This window comes from Oncorhynchus mykiss, chromosome 8 (genome assembly GCF_013265735.2).
Source record: "Oncorhynchus mykiss isolate Arlee chromosome 8, USDA_OmykA_1.1, whole genome shotgun sequence".
NCBI lineage: Eukaryota > Metazoa > Chordata > Actinopteri > Salmoniformes > Salmonidae > Oncorhynchus > Oncorhynchus mykiss.
This window is the reverse complement of record NC_048572.1, coordinates 5,294,811-5,318,823: the sequence shown is the minus strand read 5'-3', so window position 1 is coordinate 5,318,823 and position 24,013 is coordinate 5,294,811. Positions and strand designations below refer to the sequence as shown.

The window sequence follows — 24,013 nt, the reverse complement described above, 5'->3', positions numbered from 1 at the left end:
TGAGCGCTCTGGAGCAGGTTTTCATTAATGATCTCTCTGTACTATGCTCCGTTCATCTTTGCCTTGATCCTGACTAGTGTCCCAGTTCCTGCCGCTGAAAAACATTGGTTGGTCGAGTGCTTCAGAGATGGTTGTTCCCCTGGAAGGTTCTCCCATCTCCACAAAGGAACTCTGTCAGAGTGACCATCGGGTTCTTGGTCACCTCCCTGACCAAGGCCCTTCTCCCCTGATTGCTTGGTTTGGCCAGGCGGCCAGCTCTTGGAAGAGTCTTGGTAGTTCCAAACTTCTTCCATTTAAGAATGATGGAGGCCACTGTGATCCTCGGGACCTTCAATGCTGCAGAAATGTTTTGGTGACCTTCCCCAGATCTGTGTCTCGACACAATCCTGTCTCGGAGCTCTATGGACAATTCCTTCGACCTCATGGCTTGGTTATTGCTCTGACATGCACTGTCAACTGTGGGATCTTATATAGACAGGTGTATGCCTTTACAAATCATGTCCAATCAGTTGAATTCACCACAGTTGGACTCCAATCAAGTTGTAGAAACATCTCAAGGATGATCAATGGAAACAGGATGCACCTGAGCTCAATTTCGAGTCTCATATCAAAAGGTACGAATACTTATGTAAATAAGGTTTTAATAAAAGTGCAACAATTTCTAAAAACCTGTTTTTGCTTTGTCATTATGGGATATTGTGTGTAGATTGCTGAGGATTTTTATTTATTGAATCAATTTTAGAATACGGCTGCAATGTTACAAGATGTGGAAAAAGTCAAGGGGGTCTGAATACTTTGTGAAGGCACCAGATAAGATGAGGAGGGCGTCATGCCGGTTCCTGCTAGACTTTTTTAATGGCTATTTTCGCATTAATTATGACTTTGTTTGCTCAATGTTCAATCATTTCATACGACGACAAACACTTCTGGATCATGAATCGGAAGCTACGAATATCACATTCCCTCTTTTGTTCCCCGCACAGTGTGGCATACCTGTTGCTCCTGGCCGAGATGACTGAAGGCAACGCCAACGACGAAGAAGAGGAAGGAAAATGGGGGGGGGGGGCTGAAAAGACGGGCTACACGGCCTCCCCTTCTTAGTTTCCCGATGACTGATGTCCAATCACTGGAAAGGAAACTGTGTGAACTCAGAGCTTCAATCGCAGAGGTACATCAGGGAATGCAACATCTTTGTTTTTACAGAGACACTCGACTCTGCTATACAACCAGAATGTTTTTTCCATTTTTTCCGTATGGATTGAACAGCGGCTTCTGGTAAGAGTAGGGGGGAGGTGTATGCTTCCTCATCATTTATTCCTTGTGTTCCCGAAGATGAAAACATCTCGAGCTGCTGTTCAGTTTCTGATGCTGAAATGCAGACCCCAGTATATGTTGAGGGAATTCACGTGTGTTATTATCACAGCTGTGTACATAGCGCCACAAGCAGACACCAAGGTGGCACTCAGCGAACTGTACAAGAACATTAGCCAGCAAAGAAACATTTCACCCGGAAACAGTCTTTATTGTCGCTGGTGATTTAAACCAAGCACGTTTTAAAACACCTTTGTCCAAAATATCACCTGTCCCACGAGAGGAAACAACGTGCTGGACCATGTATATACAAACAGCTGTGACGTGTACAAAGCCACCCCTCCCCCCCGCCCACCCCCACATCGACCAATCAGATCACGTCTCTCTGTTCCTACTCCCCGCCTACAAGCAACAACTCAAGAGGGAGACACCAACACAGAGAATAGTGAGGCGCTGGACAGAGGAGGCAGACTCAATGCTGCAGGACTGTTTTGAGAATAGTGATTGGAATATGTTCCAAGAATCATTCACCCAGGAGTCATCCATCAACATTATAGTATACCTGTTAAGGATATGGCAGACATACGCCCCCTTTGGAGAGATTGGGTACCCCTAGTAAACTGGAAAAAAAATCTGTCAAAAATTGCTAATATATGCAAAATAAAATTATTATTGGATAGAAAACACTCTAAAGATTCTAAAACCGTTGGAATTATGTCTGTAAGTATAGCAGAACTCACAGGGCAGGCATTCTTCCAAACTAGTTTTTGTGGCCATGAAAGTTGGAGCAACTTTGACGTCATGGCCCCCACCCTTCCCAACCAGTTATGATTCTGGGGACACTTTCTATCTCTTCCGCTAGATGTCCTCTTTCATTAGAGCTTTGAATCGTTCAAATCCCGCGAGAATTGACCCTATGGGAGTGAAATTAGTGCGTGCCACGAGAGAATAGGCTGTGCGTATGGGCGCGAATTGGTCCCAGCCATTCCTTTGTTCCAGCACTCAAGAGAAGGGCAGACGATGGCCGATTGAATTGAAGTTTGTTTTGCGTGTCTAAAACATCATAAAGCTTGCTTCTGCACTTAGTTTGACCTGTTTAGTCGACATATAATATGTAATTTTGAAGTTTTGATGCGCAACTTTTCCGGACCAGAGGACGTTTTGGGTGCATTTCAGCTGATGTTATTAGCAGTAGCTAATACAAAGACGCAAGACTTGAAACCAAACAATGTATTGGGTAAGTATGAAGCCTTCCAGAACATTCTGAACGAAGACCATCGAAGGTAAGGGAATATTTATGCTTAAATCTGTGTTTCTGTTGACTCCAACATTACGTGGAAATGTAGCTTGGAACTGAGCGCTGTCTCAGCATATGGAATAGTGTGCGATTTCTGTAACGTTAAAAATAAATCTAACACAGCGGTTGCATAAAGAAGCAGTGTATCTTTCTAACTATATGTAGAACATGTATATTTAGTCAAAGTTTATGATGTCTATTTACGTTATCTTGCCGCGCTACATAGATTTCCTGCGGGCATTTTTGAGTAATTTCTGAACGTGAACTCACTGTAAATGGACATTTATGGATATAAATGGCATATTATTGAAAAAAAAAAATATGTACTGTGTAACATGTCATATTACTGTCATCTGATGAAGATTTTCAAAAGGTTAGTGAGCGATTTATTTTTTAATCCTGCGTTTGTTGATTGCATGTTTTGGCTATTGAAATGAGCTGTGTCTGGTGGTGGTTTTACATATATATGTGCTATGTTTTCGCCGTAAAACATTTTAGAAATCTGACTTGCTGGCTAGATGAACAAGGTGTTTATCTTTCATTTGAGCTATTGGACTTGTTAATGTGTGGAGGTTAAATATTTTTAAGAATATTTTTGCGTTCCATGCGCCACCGTTTCAGCTGAACGTGGGAGGGTTGATCCCCAATTGGGAACCAGTATCGTAGACAGGATAAGTATACATCGTCAGTCACAGACTCTTCATTTGGAAAATGTGTTGATGATGTTGCACCCACAATAACAATCGGACGTACAGTACATCAACCAAAAACCTTTGATGAACGGAGATATCCGTTCCATGCTGAGAGCCTGTACGGCCGCATTCAATGTCAGCAGAACAAACCCAGATGACTTGGTGGTGCGTGACGCGTAGAAGGCTGCGCAAATCCATTAAGGACGCAAAAAGACCATACAGACTCAAACTTGAATTGATGTTTGACAACTCAGACACGCGTGGCAAGGATTACAGACTATCACAGACTACAAAGGCAAATCCAGCTGTGTGGTGCCCACTGAAGCGTCCCTCCCAGACAAGTTTTATACAAGTTTTATACATTCTATGCTCACTTCGAGGCAGACAATACTGAGCCATTCAGAAGGACTCTCGCTGCTCCCTTCCGACCTATGGAAGATTCCATTTCCATCGCTATTCACACGGCCGTAACACATCTGGACAAGAGGAACACCTATGTGAGAATGCTGTTCATTGACTACAGCATTCAACACTATTTTCCCCTCCAAGCGCAACACCACGCTCAGAGCCTTGGGTCTGAACACCACCCTTTGCAACTGGATCCTGGACTTCTTGACCGGCAGAACACAGGCTGTGAGGATTGGCAACAACACCTCCTCCACACTGACTCTTGACACAGGAGCCCCCCAGGGTTGTGTCCTCAGCCATCTGCTGTACTCCCTGTTCGCCCACGACTGTGTGGCTTTGCACGACACCTACTCCATCATCTAGTCTCCATGACGACACCACGGTTGTAGGCCTAATAACCAACAACGAGTCAGGCTATACGGAGGAGGTAAGTGAACTGGCATTGTGGTGCCAGGACAACAACCTCTCCCTCAACATCAGCAAATGAACGGAGTTAAATGTTGACTTCAGAAAGCAGATGGAACACGCTCCGATCCACATCAACAGGACTGCAGTAGAGAGAGTCAGCTGTTTTAAGTTCCTCTGCGTCCACATCACTGAGGACTTCACATGGACCGACATCACCACCACCACTCTTGTCAAGAGGGAGCAACAAGAGTCTCTACTTCCTAAGGCGGCAGAAGAAATTCGTCATGCCAACCCGGGTCCTCTCCAAATACTACCGCTGCACCATCGAGAGCATCTTGACCGGTTGCATCACGGCCAGGCATGGGATTTGCTCCATCAATGATCGCAAGGGCCTCCACCGGTGAAGACGGCCCATCACTGGGAACGCCACCCTTCCAACCACCCATCCAGGATATGTACTCGAAACGGTGCCTGAGGAAGACCAGAAGCATCATCAAGGAGCCCTCACACCCCAGCCATGAGCTGTTCACTGTCGGGCATACAGTATCAAAGCATGAGGTCTTATACCAACCGGCTCAGAGACAGTTTATATCTAATGTACAAGCCATCAGACTGCTGAACACTTGATACCAACAGGCTCAGACACAGTTTCTATCTACTGTACAAGCCATCTGAGTGCTGAACACTTGATACCAACAGGCTCAGAGACAGTTTATATCTACTGTACAAGCCATCTGAGTGCTGAACACTTGATAGAAACTGTCTCTGAGCCTGTTGGTATCTAATGTACAAGCCATCAGACTGCTGAACAGCCAGAAGAGGACTGGCCACCCCACATAGGCTGGTTCCTCTCTAGGTTTCTTCCTAGGTTTTGGCCTTTCTAGGGAGTTTTTCCTAGCCACCGTGCTTCTACACCTGCATTGCTTGCTGTTTGGGGTTTTAGGCTGGGTTTCTGTCTCTGAGACAGTTTCTATCTAATGTACAAGCCATCAGACTGCTGAACACTTGATACCAACAGGCTCAGAGACAGTTTCTGTCTACTGTACAAGCCATCAGACTGCTGAACACTTGATACCAACAGGCTCAGAGACAGTTTCTATCTACTGTACAAGCCATCAGACTGCTGAACACTTGATACCAACAGGCTCAGAGACAGTTTCTATCTACTGTACAAGCCATCAGACTGCTGAACACTTGATACCAACAGGCTCAGAGACAGTTTCTATCTACTGTACAAGCCATCAGACTGCTGAACACTTGATACCAACAGGCTCAGAGACAGTTTCTATCTACTGTACAAGCCATCTGAGTGCTGAACACTTGATACCAACAGGCTCAGAGACAGTTTCTATCTACTGTACAAGCCATCAGACTGCTGAACACTTGAAGTGGACTGACCTCCTGCACTTTAGCATACATGCACTCACACACACACACAGATTGATGTTAGGAAAATGTGGCGCTGGATATTTGGCCGGCAGCATTTCAATTTACCCGGACATCTAAAAAATTGTACCAGACGCATATCCATTAGGTGCCGAACCTGATTAGGGCGATCACATCCACGGTGCTCAGAATGAAATAAATCACATTTTGTTTATGATAATTCGTATATTAATAGAATATGCAAGTCCATGATGCAACGATGTTCCTTCTCACCGAACTCTGATGCGCACTGTTTAGAATAAGTCCGCGTCATCTTTTCCTTAGCCAACAAGACGAGTAACAAACACCACAATCACAAGCGTGTGTCAATCTACTATTCCCCCACAGTATAAACGTTTTCCTATTTTATTAGTCCGCTTGTCGTTCTGTGTGAGAAATAAATTGCCTATTCCAAACAGACTGGGACAGTTGTGGGATGATAGAGCCCAAATTCATACAACCAGTATGCCTTGGCTACATAAAAAAATAAAAATCAATTAAAGCAAAAAAGCAATGAGGCTCATGAAACCGATCAGAACATTTAGCTTAAAATGTTTATAAACTACTATTTCTTCACATTGCACACAAGGCAGTAGGCTACACGAGAATGTTCTTCCCATAATGCAATTAGTAGGAAAACAACTGTTGTCAAAAGCGCGAGTGGTTTCATGAGACAGAGATCCATTATAAATGTTTAAAGAGCGGAGATCCAGACAACTAGCCTGGGTTGCAAACGTGTTAGCCGGGTGTGGCTCAGTTTGTGGAGCATCATGCCAGGGTTGTGGGTTCAATTCTCACGGGGCACCAGTACGAGAAAAAAAAATGTATGGTCACCACTGTAAAGAGCGTCTGACGAATGTTTCTGCTTGGATGGTGTCTTTGGCTACTGGACAATGAAAATAACGTTGATTTGAAAACCAATAGAACATGAGAGAAATATGTCTGCATGTTTTTTTAATATTTTGGCTAGGCTACTTTGAAAGGGAAAGGGGGATACCTAGTCAGTAGTCCAAGTGAATGTATTGAACTGAATCAGAGAGGCGGGGGGGGCTACCTTAATCGAAGCAAGGTAAGACATGCCTCATATGTGGCAAAACGTTCAGGTTTCAAACTAGTATACGTTTTGAAAATACGTCCTGCCTCCAGCTCATTGCAAAGTGGTGTGTGACGCACCGAAGCCTGCCTAGTTGCCTATGCACTTGAATGGCGAATGAAAGGAGTGCTTCAGAGGAGAAATAAAAAAAAGAGCTATTTCTTAACACACAATGGTATTTATAATTGTTGCTGAATGATTGGGTTTAAATCCAGCAGCAACCAACAGCTGTTTGGTGAGCTGTAGCAGCAGCTCTCGTGCTACATTGACTGGTATTTCCATCGATAATAGGCTCAAATGCATTATTTCGCAATGGGATTTTTTTTATTTTTTTAAGAAAAATATCTGCGGACAGCCGGCATTAGCGGCTAACGGAAAACCTGACACACGCACACACACACACTCATGCTACACACACACATCACAACTGTTGCTACCAGACTGTTATTATGATTGCTAAATACTGCACAATTTAAACACTTGTCCCACAATCCCCCCCTTATCCAAAACACGTGTAAATATTGGGACTATAAATTGTGCCTTCCTGTATTATACTGATGCTACTAACATGTTTATTCTATTCTACCGAGCCATTTACTTTATGTTCCTATTCTTATATTTTATTATTTATTATTGTTGTTGGAACCTGTAGTTAGCATTTTGGTTGGACGGTGTATACCATGTGTATCCTGTCCATAAAGACTAATAAAATATGACATTTGAGAAACTAAAAAGATGTAAAGGTTGATGGGGAGAGAAGAGAACAGAGAATACGTTTATTTTTTAATTTTTATAACCAGTGTGTCAGTCTGTCAGCCTAATAAACCCCGACTCCTTTGCTACAGATGTCGATGAACGAATTACTGCCACGTTAAGTAAATTAAATGCAATTAGGTTTGACTCTCTCCCTCGACCAGGCCATGCTAATCTGATCTGGTCCGGGGCAGGGTCCTTGCCGGCTAATCTAGCGGTGCACTCTTTCTTGCTAATCTGGCTGGTGTGGATCTGGGATGCCAGAGGGGGGTTACTCCCAAATGGCACCCTATTCCCTTTTGTAGTGCACTTCATTTAACCAGGACTCAAAAGTAGTGCACTACATTTAACCAGGACCCATCAAAAGTAGTGCACTACATTTAACCAGAACCCATCAAAAGTAGTGCACTACATTTGATCAGGACCCAGGCTTTTGTCAAATGTAGTGTATTATAATAGGGTGTCATTTGGGACACATTGGGTCTCTGTAGAACTAGGACAACACAGAATAACATCCCACACGGGCAAGGTGCCAACCAGCCAGCCAGCCAATCAGACAGCCAGTCAAATCTCTTGATCTTCCCCTCTAATGGGCTATTTTGCACATAGATCAAACTGCCAGCAATTATCAATAATGCCATTTAGTCCTAATTGGAAAGGCTCAGAGACTAAATACCATAACGACATAATCCTCTGTTCTGAAGTAGGGTATTTGGGTCATATCTATGCCTGTAATGCTCCACGCTAAACTATGCATGTTTAATTATGAATATTAAAGAGGCAATCTGGCATTCAAACAACAGCGAAATTAATAGCAATACTTTATTAATTTTAGAGTCCAAAAATGGATGTACCAATCCCAGATTGCCCCCTTCATTCGCCGATTGTGGGTTGATTAACGTTATTCCGGTGCATTTCGGTAATTACTCAATTCATGTAATTTGACATGATCGAAGGATGAAATATATAGTGTCAATCTGAATTTTAGGTAGATTACCCTCTAAATTGTAATTTTTATTAGCGAAATTACGTCTTTGACTTTAAAACATGTTATTATAGCCCAGCATTAAACTCTTTCTGTGAAACAACATTGGTTACAGTGTCATGTATACTCCCTCTCCGGCCTCTAGGTCATCAGGCTGCTGATTATCCCGCACACCTGTCACCATCGTCAAGCGCACCTGTCACCATCGTCTCGCGCACCAGCGCCTCATGACACTCACCTGGACTCCATCGCCTCCTTGATTATCTTCCCTGTATCTGTCACTCCCCTTGGTTCTTTCCTCAGGTGTTATTGACTCTGTTGTATGTGTTACGTGTTTATGATTTCATTTATTAAAAACACTCATTCCCCGAACTTGCTTCCGGACTCTCAGCGCATACGTTACATACAGGCCTGTTATTGTAGGCTACTCTTCACTGACACAATGGTAAAATACATTCCAACGGAGCAAATTACATAGCTTCCGGTTCAATGAAGGTGAGCGAGGAATTGCCCCTAAAAGGTTAAACTATGGAAAGCTAGCTGACGTAACTGGTGGCGAGCCCACGAGCAGGGTCAGAGACAAAGAGAGAGAACATTTTAAGTCTTAACAGATGCTCTTATCTAGACCAATTTTCTGTCAGAAAGAGAGAGAAATTAATTGCTGAGAAGCGTTTGTTTCCAAGTTACACTATATATACACACAAAAGTATGTGGACACCCCTTCAAATGAGTGGATTCTGCTATTTCAGCCACACCCCTTGCTGACAGGTATGTAAAATCACAGCCATGCAATCGCCATAGGTAAACATTGGGAGTAGAATGACCTTACTGAAGAGCTCAGTGACTTTCAACATGGCACCATCATAGGATGCCATCTTCCAATAAGTCAGTTTGTCAAATGTCTGCCCAGCTAGAGCTGCCCCGGTCAACTGTAAGTGCTGTTATTGCGAAGTGGAGACGTCTAGGAGCAACAACGGCTCAGCCACGAAGCGGTAGGCCATACAAGCTCACAGAACGGGACCGCAGAGTGCTGAAGTGCGTAAAAATAATCTGTCCTCTGTTGCAACACTCACTACCGAGTTCCAAACTGTTGGGAGCTTCATGAAAAGGGTTCCAGTGGCCGAGCAGCCGCATACAAACCTAAGATCACCGTGTGCAATGCCAAACGTCGGCTGGAGTGGTGTAAAGCTCGCCGACATTGGACTAATGAGCAGTAGAAACGTGTTCTCTGGAGTGATGAATCACGCTTCACCATCTTGCGGTAAAACGGACAAATCTGGGTTTGGCGGATGCCAGGAGAACGCTACCTTCCCCAATGCATAGTGGCAACTGTAAAGTTTGGTGGAGGAGGAATAATGGCTGCGCCACTCGGGAAACCCTATAGCTCCACACCATGTGTAAAAACGACATCAGTCAAAGGTTTAACAGTAAATAATCATTTTGAAGTATCTTAAGAATCTATCAATGAACAGTAATAACATTATCATAAAAACCTGTGTCTCTTGACCCACCTCCTCCAGTGGAACATCTCTGTCTGTCATGGCAACGGTGTTCTCTGTTCTCATGGCAACCAGGACCTGCTGGACGGAGGGACAATTCTGGACCGCCTGGTCCACGGTTCTCTTCAGATCGACCACCTTGCCTCCCCTCATAGCTTGGTTGAATGTGATGTCCGTGCTGGACTGGGCTAGAGTAGAAGGACCAAGGACAGTCATGTTCAGCCTTATACAGTATTGACCATAAATACTGTCCTGTAATTTATATTATTTTTAAAACTTCAAGCATAATCATGCAGTAATACAGTGGGGAGAACAAGTATTTGAATACAAGTATACACTGACGATTTTGCAGGTTGTCCTACTTACAAAGCATGTACAGGTCTGTAATTTATCATAGGTACACTTCAACTGTGAGAGGCGGAATCTAAAACAAAAATCTAGAAAATCACATTGTATGATTTTTAAGTAATTAATTTGCATCTTATTGCATGACATAAGTATTTGATACATCAGAAAAGCAGAACTTAATATTTGGTACAGAAACCTTTGTTTGCAATTACAGAGATCATACGTTTCCTGTAGTTCTTGACCAGGTTTGCACACACTGCAGCAGGGATTTTGGCCCACTCCTCCATACAGACCTTCTCCAGATCCTCCAGGTTTCGGGGCTGTACGGACTTTCAGCTCCCTCCATAGGCCACTCCAGGACCTTGAGATGCTTCTTACGGAGCCACTGCTTAGTTGCCCTGGCTGTGTGTTTTGGGTCGTTGTTATGCTGTAAGACCCAGCCACGACCCATCTTCAATGCTCTTACTGAGGGAAGGAGGTTGTTGGCCAAGATCTCGTGGCCCCATCCATCCTCCCCTCAATACGGTGCAGTCGTCCTGTCCCCTTTGCAGAAAAGCATCCCCAAAGAATGATGTTTCCACCTCTATGCTTCACAGTTGGGATGGTGTTCTTGGGGTTGTACTCATCCTTCTTCTTCCTTCAAACACGGCGAGTGGAGTTTAGACCAAAAAGCCCTATTTTTGTCTCATCAGACCACATAACCTTCTCCCATTCCTCCTCTGGATCAAACTTCAGACAGGCCTGGACATGCGCTGGCTTGAGCAGGGGGACCTTGCGTGCGCTGCAGGATTTTAATCCATGACGGCGTAGTGTGTTACTAATGGTTTTCTTTGAGACTGTGGTCCCAGCCCTCTTCAGGTCATTGACCAGGTCCTGCCATGTAGTTCTGAGCTGATTCCTCACCTTCCTCATGATCATTGATGCCCCACGAGGTGAGATCTCGCATGGAGCCCCAGACCGAGGGTGATTGACCGTCATCTTGAACTTCTTCCATTTTCTAATAATTGCGCCAACAGTTGTTGTCTTCTCACCAAGCTGCTTGTCCTGTTGCCCATCCCAGCCTTGTGCAGGTCTACAATTTTATCCCTGATGTCCTTACACAGCTCCTTGGTCTTGGCCATTGTGGAGAGGTTGTAGTCTGTTTGATTGAGTGTGTGGACAGGTGTCTTTTTGGCAGTGTATCAAATACTATAAATCGGCAGTGTATCAAATACTTGTTCTCCCCACTGTTTATCTCTATGTCCCATATTCACAACACAAGGGAAAGTCAACCACTACTCAATCATTGATTCATACCGCACCTGAGAGGAAGAGACAAACCCTAATTTTGCTACTGAAGCCCGGGATGAACCACAGACCTCTCAACCCAGAAGAGTATGTGAGCGGAGCGTGCTGAATTTGACTAGAGCGAAGAGCGAGTTTCCCAACGGCTGGAGCGTCGACCTTCTTGCCCTCTCCAATTGCGCTCCAAAGTACCGCTCAAATAGCGCTCACTTCAATTCATGAGCTCAGGGCATGCACGGCCCAGCATGCATTTGTGGTCTACTTGTGTGCTGCTGTAGCCCCTTGCTTTAGCTACTGTCATGGAGTTCACTATATATTTTTCATAAAGAAACTGATAAAACACACAGGTACAAAATCAAGGTGACTTACAAATCTGAGGACCAAGAGCAATAGAGGGAGTGAGGGTATTTTTATTTAACCTTTATTTAACTAGGCAAGTCAGTGAAGAACAAATTCTTATTTACAATGAGGGCCTACCAAAAGGCATCCCGCGGGGACGGGGACTGGGATTAAAAATAAAAACATTTAAATAAAATATAGGACAAAACACACATCACAACAAGAGAGACAACACTACATAAAGAGAGACCTAAGACAACAACACAGCATGGCAGAAACACATGACAACAACATGGTAGCAGCACAACATGGTAGCAGCACAAAACAGGGTATAAACATTATTCGGGCACAGACAACAGCTTAAATATATGTAGTGTCCACAACTAAAGACTCATTGTCGAATCTGAAAAGATACATAGACATACATATCCCGAAAGCATGATTGTCTACTATGTGTACATGCTAACAGGAAGGAAGGAGGTGGGTAGCGAGCTGAGTGTGTCATTGTAGCAAAGTATTTAATAAATACAACATATTAAAAGTTCCGTTGAAGAACGTTCTATTATCTATACAATAGATTATCATTGATTTTGGCCGAATAGGCCTGACACAGTATAACCTCTTTCTTTCCGTTTTGATTGGGTTATTTCGCCTAAAGACCTTTAGACTTACCTATATCATTTAAAACATTTTAAACAGCTCCGCATCCCCGCCCAGCCTTGCAAGAGTGACCCGAAGGGTGTTTAACATTCCCAGTGGCTACAAGCTGGGAGAGGGGTTTTCTCCGCTGTTGGTCTGCACTCCAGGCTGTTTATAAAGGCTCTTTTTATTTTCTATTTTTATTTAACCTTTTATTTAACTAGGCTGTGACTTTAAAATTAAACGAAAAAAGTGCATTATTAGGCTCTGTCTGTAGTGCCTTTTTAATTATTATTTTTTTAGAAACACCAGTTTGGCCAGAGTATGTGGCTTCACAGATGGTTCAGGTTCATATGAGCCTGCATTTTCCCTGAAGCCACATATAGACAGAGCGTAATAATATAGACTGAGCCTAATAATGCATTTTTCATGTAATTTTTATTTAATTCAATTTATACACTATGATTTAATACAACGAAATATTGTTTAAAGAAGATTATGTTAGAAAAAGGAATGATTGATATATGGAGAGACGAAAATCCAGACAAAAGAGAATTTTCTAGAAGGCAGGTGGTTTTAGGGGATTTGAAACAAACAAAGGATAGATCTGGTTTTAGTAAAAGAAGGTTTAAGGAATTTTATGAAAGATATTAAATGCTGGCGCTAATGTCCCAGCCAGTCTATTGTGTCACCCTCGCTTCACAATGTATTTATTTGTAGGCTGTAGCCTTGAAACAATAGGCAACTAATAAGGTAGCCTAAATCATTCATTTTCGTTCCTTCTTAGGCTACCTGTCTGGCTCATGACCTATTCAGAGCGTTTAGTTGATTAGGTTATAGGCTATCAGTTTGGTGCAACTGGGGTATAACCTATAACACAATTAGTCTATTTATATTACAAGATCAATCAATATGTTTCGATTTAAAATAGCCTATTATGACAGACCTATGCAATGTGGTTTATGTAATTTAGGCTATTCTTAATGAATCCTCATCAATACACACACACACACACGATACCCCTGAATCTTCCACGTAAATAACGTTTTATTACTCTTATACAGAACACAGAGACGAAACAAAAACACAACTTACTCATTTCCAACTACATGAACGTAGCTATATTTCGTTTTAAAATTATTACAATAGAGAAATCCACCATACATTTCAAGAGAATATGTTTGTGTTAAAAAGGTCCACGAATCCTCTGCAAGTTTAGTCTCTTGTTTTTTCCACAAGACACCATGTATATTTTTGTCACGACATGTTTTGAGTATTACCTTAGCCTATGTACTGTCCCCTATTATGTTATGTAGAGACTGATCTACGTAACCAAATAGTTAGTCGGCCTAAAGTCGCAGAATAGCAAGCACCCAAATAGCTGACAGATTACAAAACAGTGGACAGTTATAGACCGGGGTATAGTTATAGCAGTTTACCGAGGCGGAATTTCCCATGATGCAAAATGTGATCTGTACAAAATTGATCTCCATGACTGAAGGATTTTGATGTTGACGATATCAGGTCTTGGTGTCAAAGAAACATTATGAACTTTTTTTTGCTACTGAGAATATTGTGTATTGTGACCGATACCATCTTGTTTATGATAGTATAGACATCAGGAGTATGTAAACAGTGTTCTTTACAGAGAGGGCATCAACTTCTTCAGACGATGAGCATTCATATCAGTGACTGGGCTCTCTCTCTCTCTCTCCAACGCAGGCTTCAACTGTCCTCCTCTTTGTCCTCTGTCTCCACTGGCTGTCCCCCTGTTCCGTCCCCTGAAACTGTTCCCGGTGGTCCGTCCCCAGGATGTGTCCCCAGCATCTTAGCGCTGTGTTCCAGTGCTTTAGCTCTGAGTGCAGCGATGCTATTCTCTCGCAGTTCCTCTTTGGACATGGACGATCTGGTACTCTCCATCCTCCTCTCCTCCTCCTCTGTTTTCTCCACCACTCTCTCCCTCTCTCGTTCCCTGGCAGGCGGTTGGGAATGGGGAGCTTCTAGTTTCCCAGAAGAGGTTGGTACAGGGGTATCCATGGACTTCTTGTGCATACCTGGAAGGAAAATAAATCATTGTACTCATCCCATTTAGAGACATGCACGTTTAAAAACAACAAAGCTACAGTACTAGGAATTTCAAGCTCGTATTGAGCTGTAGCTGGCAGGTAGTAGAAGGTCTTGGTCAGTTAGTGTTTCTGACCTCCACCATGGTCAGGAGGCAACATGGGAAAGGCGCCCTCACTAACAGAGAGGTTTAAACTGATCGTTGAACCATTTATTTTATTAAAACATGTTTTTATTTAACTAGGCAAGTCAGTGAAGAACAAATTCTTATTTACAATGACGGCCTACCAAAAAGACAAAAGGCCTCCTGCGGGGACGGGGGACTGGGATTTAAAATAAATATAAATGTAAAAAATACGGTACGTGAATAGTTAAACCAAGCTCTCCACCTGAACGTTCCACTAACTACATCATGGTTAAGGAAAGGGAGGATTTTCGAAAAGGTTTTGACCTCAATGTCAGACTTGTCGGGAGTCGATAAAAAGTGTCAATGACGGGTGTTAATCAATAAGATGATAATCCTACTTTATCAGACTGGATTAAGATGCATCTCCTCTCTGCTGGACGTATCGGTCAATTGATTAGCATAGATCAATGAGATGGTAACTAATTGAAAACAAAGTGTACTGCAGAAGCAAACATGTTAGTCATCTAGCACACGCTCTTATCCAGAGCGACTTACACTAGTGAGTACATACATTTTCATTCATACTGGTCCCCCGCGGGAATCGAACACACAACCCTGACGTTGCAAGTGTCATGCTCCAACAACTGAGCCACATGGGACCCCAGCACACCCACCCACTCACCCACATTAGCACAGTGCCTTACCCAGTAGCCATGGGGCGCAGGAATCCATGACGCCGTCCTTGGCTGACTTGAGGATGGACTCGGGCAGAGGGATGGAGTGGCGGACCATGGCACCGTACAGGCCGTACTCCGCCATCACACTGCTGCGACCCCAACACTTCTCCCTCTTCCTCCACTTGGCACGGCGGTTCTGAAACCAAACCTGCAGGAAGGGAGGAAGGGACAGCGGATGGAAGTTTAGGTTCAAAAGTTTGGACACATCGAGCCATTCCAGGGATTTTTCTTTATTTTCTTCAATGTAGAATAATAGTGAAGGCATAAAACTATGAAACAACACATATGGAATCATGTAGTAACCAAAAAAATGCTAAACAAATCAAAATATATTTTAGATTCTTAAAAAGTAGCCACCCTTTGCCTTGATGACAGCTTTGCACACTCTTGGCATTCTCTCAACCAGCTTCATAAAGTAGTCCCCTGGAGTGCATTTTAAATAACAGGTGTGCCCTGTTAAAAGTTATTTTGTGGAATTTCTTCCCTTCTTACCGCATTTGAGCTAATCAGTTGTGTTGTGACAAGGTAGGGGTGGTATACAGAAGATAGCCCTATTTGGTAAAAGACCAAGTCCATATAATCGCAAGAACAGCTCAAATAAGCAAAGAGAAAAGACAGTAACAAAAACTATAAAGCCCTATGATGAAACTGGCTATCATAAGGACCGCCACAGGAAAGCAAGACCCAGAGTTACCTCTGCTGCAGAGGATAAGTTCATTAGAGTTAACTGCACCTCAGATTGCAGCCCAAATAAGTGCTTCACGGAGTTAAAGTAACAGACACATCTCAGCATCAACTGTACAGAGGAGACTGCGCGAATCAGGCCTTCATGGTCGAATTGTTGGAAAGAAACCACTACTAAAGGAAACCAATAATAAGAAGAGACCTGCTTGGGCCAAGAAACACGAGCAATGGACATCAGGTGGAAATCTGTCCTTTGGTCTCATGAGTCCAAATTTGAGATTGTTGGTTCCAACCGCCGTGTCTTTGTGACGCAGAGTAGGTGAACGGATGATCTCTACATCGGGAGGTGTGATGGTGCTTTGCTGGTGACACTGATTTATTTAGAATTCAAGACACACATAACCAGCAGGCTCTCAGCATTCTGCAGCGATACACCGTCCCATCTGGTTTGTGCTTAGTGGGACTATCATTTGTTTTTCAACAGGACAATGACCCAACACACTTCCAGGCTGTTTAAGGGCTATTTGACCAAGAAGGAGAGTGATGGGGATGACCTGGCCTCCACAATCACCCGAAGCTCAAACCAATTGAGATGGTTTGGGATTAGTTGGACCGCAGAGTGAAGGAAAAGCAGCCAACAAGCAGTGGTGGAAAAAGTACCCAATTGTCATACTTGAGTACTTTACACCATTGCCAAAAAGTGCTCAGCATATGTGGGAACTCCTTCAAGACTGCTGGAAAAGCATTCCAGGTGAAGCTGGTTGAGAGAATGCCAAGAGTTTGCAAATCTGTCATCAAGGTGGCTACTTTGAAGAATCTCAAATATATTTTGATTTGTTTAACACTTTTTTGGTTACTCCATGATTCCATATGTGTTATATGATAGTTCTGATGTCTTAGCTATTATTATACAACGTAGAAAATAGTACAAAATTAAGAAAAACCCTTGAATAAATAGTTGTCCAAACTTGACTGCATTTTATGTTTCTGCATATGTCCTTCAATATAATATAAAACAAGTAAAAATATATGTATATATAATATATATATATATATATAGCTGTATTGACATCATCCATAAGTCAAACAGCAAATTGGCGTAGCAGACACTAAATGTTTTACACACATCCTAACAAAAAGAAGATCTGATATGAAGATCTGATATGAAAAAAAAGAGATTTTAAAAAACAATCAGTATTTAGCTAGGATGGTCCACTTAGCAACAATCACTGTGTTTCAAGGAGTCCTGTGATGGAGAGCGGAAAGAGGACGTCTCAATTTAAACATCAAGTCACTGGTATCACACCCACATGATAAGGTGAGAGTAGCCTGGTGAACTTAAACGTCCATTGATTGGACATAATGATTGTGTACCACAGTCTTTATTCTCTAGTTATAGAACAAGGACACCTGATGGAGACGATAAGCAGATATTATGCTGTTTCTGCTAGATTCACCTGTGTGTGTGTGTGTGTGTGTGTGTGTGTGTGTGTGTGTGTGTGTGTGTGTGTGTGTGTGTGTGTGTGTGTGTGTGCGACTCCCTCTCCCCTAGACTAATCGAGTGCCTAAATTGATTTCCACAGTGGAGACCCAGTAATAACCTCACCACTTCAGATTCAGAGACATGCATATAGATCAGGGAGAAAGATACAGAGAGAAGAGAGATGGGTCTGGAGATAACCCCCATCTCACGGTGATAGGTCTGGAGATAAGGAATTACTTCCAGGGCACACAGCAGAGAGCAGAGTGTGTGTGTGTTTGTGTGTGTGTCTGTGTGTACACGTGCTGTGTGTGCGCGTGTGTGAAACAGCTGAGCTGAGAAAGGGGAGGAGAGAAGGTTGACCCTAGGGGCACGTGGAGGCTGATTGAAAAATAAGTTAATTTCCAGAGCCAATCAATGGGTGACAGGCTTTCAAAAATCACCAGGGAAATTAAAGAGCTAAGAACCCAGGAGAGCCCTGCCATTGACCCATGCTAATTAATTTCACTGTAGTTATCCTTTCATTGATGGCTCCCACCATGCCTTGTGTTAAAAGCATCTCTCCGCCTTCCTGTCTGGCTGAGTGGATGGCTGAGTGGATGGCTGAGTGGATGGCTGAGTGGATGGCTGAGTGGATGGCTGAGTCGATGGCTGAGTCGATGGCTGAGTCGATGGATGATTTAACGAATTACACCAGAGGAAATGTGGTGTTAATTGAGCAGAGAAGGTGTGGTGGTAGTGGTGATAGGGTGTTAATTGAGCAGAGAAGGTGTGGTGGTGGTGGTGATAGGGTGTTAATTGAGCAGAGAAGGTGTGGTGGTAGTGGTGATAGGGTGTTAATTGAGCAGAGAAGGTGTGGTGGTGGTGATAGGGTGTTAATTGAGCAGAGAAGGTGTGGTGGTGGTGGTGATAGGGTGTTAATTGAGCAGAGAAGGTGTGGTGGTGGTATTACAGTGCCTTGCGAAAGTATTCATCCCCTTTGGCGTTTTTCCTATTTTGTTGCATTACAACCTGTAATTTAAATTGATTTATATTTGGTTCTCATGTATTGGACATACACAAAATTGTCCAAAATTGGTGAAGTGAAAAAAACTACTTCTTTCAAAAAATAGAAAACGTAAAAGTGGTGCGTGCATATGTATTAACCCCCTTCGCTATAAAGCCCCTAAATAAGACCTGGTGCAACCAATTACTTTCAGAAGTCACATAATTAGTTAAATAAAGTCCACCTGTGTGCAATATAAGTGTCACATGATCGCAGTATATACACTGCTCAAAAAAATAAAGGGAACACTTAAACAACAAAATGTAACTCCAAGTCAATCACACTTCTGTGAAATCAAACTGTCCACTTAGGAAGCAACACTGATTGACAATACATTTCACATGCTGTTGTGCAAATGGAATAGACAACAGGTGGAAATTCTAGGCAAAATAGCAAGACATCCCCAATAAAGGAGTGGTTCTGCAGGTGGTGACCACAGACCACTTCTCAGTTCCTATGCTTCCTGGCTGATGTTTTGGTCACTTTTGAATGCTGGCGGTGCTTTCACTCTAGTGGTAGCATGAGATGGAGTCTACAACCCACACAAGTGGCTCAGGTAGTGCAGCTCATCCAGGATGGCACATCAATGCGAGCTGTGGCAAGAAGGTTTGCTGTGTCTGTCAGTGTAGTGTCCAGAGCATGGAGGTGCTACCAGGAGACAGTTCAGTACATCAGGAGACGTGGAGGAGGCCATGGGAGGGCAACAACCCAGCAGCAGGACCACTACCTATGCCTTTGTGCAAGGAGGAGCAGGAGGAGCACTAGATTGGCCTGCCTGTTCCCCAGACCTGAATCCAATTGAGCACATCTGGGACATCATGTCTCGCTCCATCCACCAACGCCACGTTGCACCACAGACTGTCCAGGAGTTGGCGGATGCTTTAGTCCAGGTCTGGGAGGAGATCCCTCAGGAGTCCATCCGCCACCTCATCAGGAGCATGCCCAGGCATTGTAGGGAGGTCATACAGGCACGTGGAGGCCACACACACTACTGAGCCTCATTTTGACTTGTTTTAAGGACATTACATCAAAGTTGGATCAGCCTGTAGTGTGGTTTTCCACTTTAATTTTGAATGTGACTACAAATTCAGACCTCCATGGGTTGATAAATTTGATTTCCATTGATAATTTTTGTGTGATTTTGTTGTCAGCACATTCAACTATGTAACGAAAAAAGTATTTAATAAGAATATTTCATTCATTCAGATCTAGGATGTGTTATTTTAGTGTTCCTTTATTTTTTTGAGCAGTGTATATACACACACACCTGTTCTGAAAGGCTCCAGAGTCTGCAACACCAAAAAGCAAGGGGCACCACCAAGCAAGCGGCAACATGAAGACCAAGGAGCTCTCCAAATACGTCAGGGACAAAGTTGTGGAGAAGTACAGATCAGGGCTGGGTTATAAAAAATATCAGAAACATTGAACAACCCATGGAGCACCATTAAATCCATTATTAGAAAATGGAAAGAATATGGCACCACAACAAACCTGCCAAGAGAGGGCCGCCCACCAAAACTCGACAAGGAGGGCATTAATCAGACTAGACAAGGAGGGCATTAATCAGAGAGGCATCAAAGAGACCAAAGATAACCCTGAATGAGCTGCAAAGCTCCACAGCGGAGATTGGAGTATCTGTCCATAAAACCACTTTAAGCTGTACACTCCACAGAGTTGGGCTTTACGGAAGAGTGACCAAAACAAATCCATTGCTTAAAGAAAAAAATAAGCAAACACGTTTGGTGTTCACCAAAAGGCATGCGGGAAACTCTGGTCAGATGAGACTAAAATTGTTGCCATCAAGGAAAATGCTATGTCTGGCGCAAACCCAACACTTCTCATCACCCCGAGAACATCATCCCCACAGTGAAGCATGGTGTGGCAGCATCATGCTCTGGGGATGTTTTTCCTCGGTAGGGACTTGGAAACTGGTCAGAATTTAAGGAATGATGGATGGCGCTAAATACAGGGAAATTCTTGAGGGAAACCTGTTTCAGTCTTCCAGAGATTTGAGACTGGGACGGAGGTTCATCTTTCAGCCGGACAATGACCCTAAGCATACTGCTAAAGCAACACTCGAGTGGTTTAAGGGGAAACATTTAAATGTCTTGGGATGACCTAGTCAAAGCCCAGACCTCAATCCAATTGAGAATCTGTGGTATGACTTAAAGATTGTTGTACACCAGCGGAACCTATCCAACTTGAAGGAGCTGGAGCAGTTTGGCCTTGAAGAATCGGCAAAAATCCCAGTGGCTAGATGTGCCAAGCTGATAGAGACACACCCCAAGAGACTTGCAGCTGTAATTGCTGCAAAGGGTGGCTCTACACCTTTTTTTTTTTGGGGGGGGGGGGGGGGGGGGGGGGGGGGGGGGGATAGTTATGCACGCTCAACTGTAATTGATCAGAGAAGGTGCGGTGATGATGACAGAGTGTTGCACACACACACACACACTGCCAGGTTACAGTATGAGCACACACAGACACACATCAGGCCACACACACACACACACACACACACACACACACACACAGCCAGGTTACAGTATGAGCACACACAGACACACATCAGGCCACACACACACACACACACACACAGCCAGGTTACAGTATGTTATGCACCTGTATCCTGTCCTCTGGAAGTTCCGTCTTCATGGAGAGCATCTCTCTGGCGTAAACATCGGGGTAGTGGGCCTCGTTGAAAGCCTTCTCCAACTCGTCCAGCTGATACGAAGTAAATATAGTTCTGATGAGAGAAGAGAACAAACAAACAAACTTATTTTGGTGACAAACATTTTAGAGTTGAATTCTGCCTCCAAGTTTCAAGTCTATAAAATCAAGGTCTCCCTCATAAAAATAGATATTCTGACCTCAAAAGGACTTCCTGGATAAAAATAAGTTAAATAAAAATAGATATGTTTTTTTTTTAAACACCATTGCCCTTAAATATATATATATAAGTGAATGAAGTGCTGTGTATGTCAAGCACAAAGCATACACTTTCCACTCTGAATCAAATCTCGGCCAATCAAAAACGTTTTAATAACAATAGATAATCATAATTTAGTCAATACAGAATGTTTAGTTCATACCACATAGATCACAAAACTATTTATCAAATAAAAATATGAATAAGTTCCATAAATAATTACATTATCAGGACATTCATTCCCCCCCCCCCCCCCCCCCCCCCCCCCCCCCCCCCCCCCCCCCTTAAATTAAACTACTTGTGGAATAAACGGCACCAGAGATATTGACACCTTGTAGGCTATCCGTGATTGCATGCATTAAAATGTCAAGATTTTTTTTATTCAAAATATTTCATGCGGAATACTGTTATGTTATCAAATGAAGAAAATCGATTTTCTACTTCGTTTTCTTTATTGCTACAGTAGGAAGAGAACTGTATCGAAAATATAAACCTCTCGACTAATTAGTATATATAATATAATATATAATAATAATAATAAATATAATATAAGCCGTCTCCTATCGCAAAACAAATGTCATAATGATATACCATCTCATCTCTATTTGAAGAATTAAAATAATTTAGAGATCTATTTCGATTCATTCTTGACAATGAGTTGTTTTAGACGTTTTCGTTAATATACGTGTTCTGAGAAGATGTAGGGAGGTGCATACATCGAAATACTGTAGGTTATATGAATTTTAATATTTCGCTTTCCAAACGCTTCACAAAAAAAAACTTCGCACGGAATTGTGTTCATTTATATATCCCTAAAATGTCTTATAGTCCAATTCAAACACAGTGAGGTAAATATTAGTAATAGTTAATAGTTTTACCTGTGACGTCTCTTCTTTCTTTTCTTGTTCTGGCTCATGGATGAATTAGAAAATGTCTTTTCACTGGAGGAAACGTCATCTGAATCTGTAAATAAACAACCCTAGTTTATTATTAAATAGCCGCAGGTATATTGCTAATACAATTACAACATAATACTTATAAACTGTTATCCTACACAGGGTTTACCAAAACCCGGTCCTCGGGACCCCAAGGTGCTCACGTTTTGGTTTTTTCCGGAGCACTTATTAACACAGCCGACTCGAAAAATCACATAACTAATCATTAAGCTCTGCTCATTTGAATCAGCTGTGTGATGTTAGGGCAAAACCAAACGTGCAATTTGGGGTCCCGAGGGACCGAGTTTTTGGTAATCCCTGTGGAGGATAACAGTTTATAAGTATTATATTGTAATTGTATTAGCAATATACCTGTGGCTATTTAGTTTAGGAAACACTGTCCTACAGTGTGGCGAGAGGAGAAGAGAATTTGCAATCATTAAAATCAGAATTACATTTTCATTTGGCTGCAACATAAACTTTGGAAAGAAGTGGAGGGCGCTCAAACCAACGTGAGTCGAGGTGCAACTAAAAGATTAAATCAAATGAGATTGAAAACTCGCAGCACTCGTTCACCATTAAAAACGAGTCTATTTGTTTAACATAAATATACAAATGTAAATAAAACATTTTTCTAAATTTACCAGAACAGCTTGCGGAGTGGTGGGCATCCAGCTGTCCCGTTGCCCTGGCCCTGTTGAGCGGCTGAAGGTGAACACTCTGCGCCTCCTGCAACACCTCCAGAAAGGCAGGCTGGCTGTAAAACGAATGAATCCCTCCTGGACCAATAATTCCCATTCCAACCCCGACTGCCGCGGGGCCCAAAGCCGACCTAGCCGTCAGAAGGTGCGCCCTGTGCTGCAGAGATTCCAACGGATGCCGCGGAAACGCGGGCGGCTCCTTGTTCAAGCCCAGAATTTCCTGGATTCCAAATCCTGTGCATCTATGTGTCGTAATAGAACCCATTTTCGACGGTTGGTGCTGAAGTCCAACTAGTTTTAAGGGCGAAGCCATTTTCTGTTTATTCAAAGAGTCTGAAAAGAACGGTCCATTATTTTCCTGTCATAACTGTTCTCTGATGGTATTCCCTGATTGGTGTTCCCGCCCTGCACAAGCCAGTCCCGTGTGCAATCACCAGTGTGCTCTCTCTCTCTCTCTCTCTCTCTCTCTGCTTTTTTCTCCCTCCGCAACGTTCCCTTTTTATCCAACAGGTTCCTGGCGCCAGGGGTCATTTCTCTCAGCCAATTACCACAGAGAGAACTCAACGCCACATTCAACAAGACAACAGAAGGGGTCAAGCGATTCTTTCGCGATGGCAGATCGATTCAAATAAAATGCATTTTAAAGTCTTTTTAGATTTGTTAATTAAGAGAAGGTTTTTCCAGACAACATGGTTTATTAACCCACCATAAAGCCTCTGTTACTGCAAACGGTCCAGAATTGGTGACATGAATCAGAATGCAGAGCTCCTGTTATTTTACCGCCATCAAGACTGTGGTTCACAGAATAGTGCGCGTTGCCAACGCCATACATG

At 43.0% G+C, this 24,013-nt stretch overlaps 1 protein-coding gene across 1 annotated transcript; it reads right to left on the bottom strand.

Annotated features, from left to right (window-relative positions):
- Positions 1 to 13,510: 13,510 nt before the first annotated feature.
- LOC110529165 (visual system homeobox 2) lies at positions 13,511 to 23,655 on the bottom strand. The gene is made up of 5 exons (XM_036984608.1): positions 23,124 to 23,655; positions 22,423 to 22,507; positions 21,238 to 21,361; positions 15,377 to 15,557; positions 13,511 to 14,535 (listed from the first exon to the last, which is right to left on the bottom strand). The coding sequence occupies exons 1-5, from the start codon at positions 23,491 to 23,493 to the stop codon at positions 14,207 to 14,209; spliced, it is 1,089 nt and encodes a 362-aa protein (XP_036840503.1). The 5' UTR covers positions 23,494 to 23,655; the 3' UTR covers positions 13,511 to 14,206.
- Positions 23,656 to 24,013: the final 358 nt, after the last annotated feature.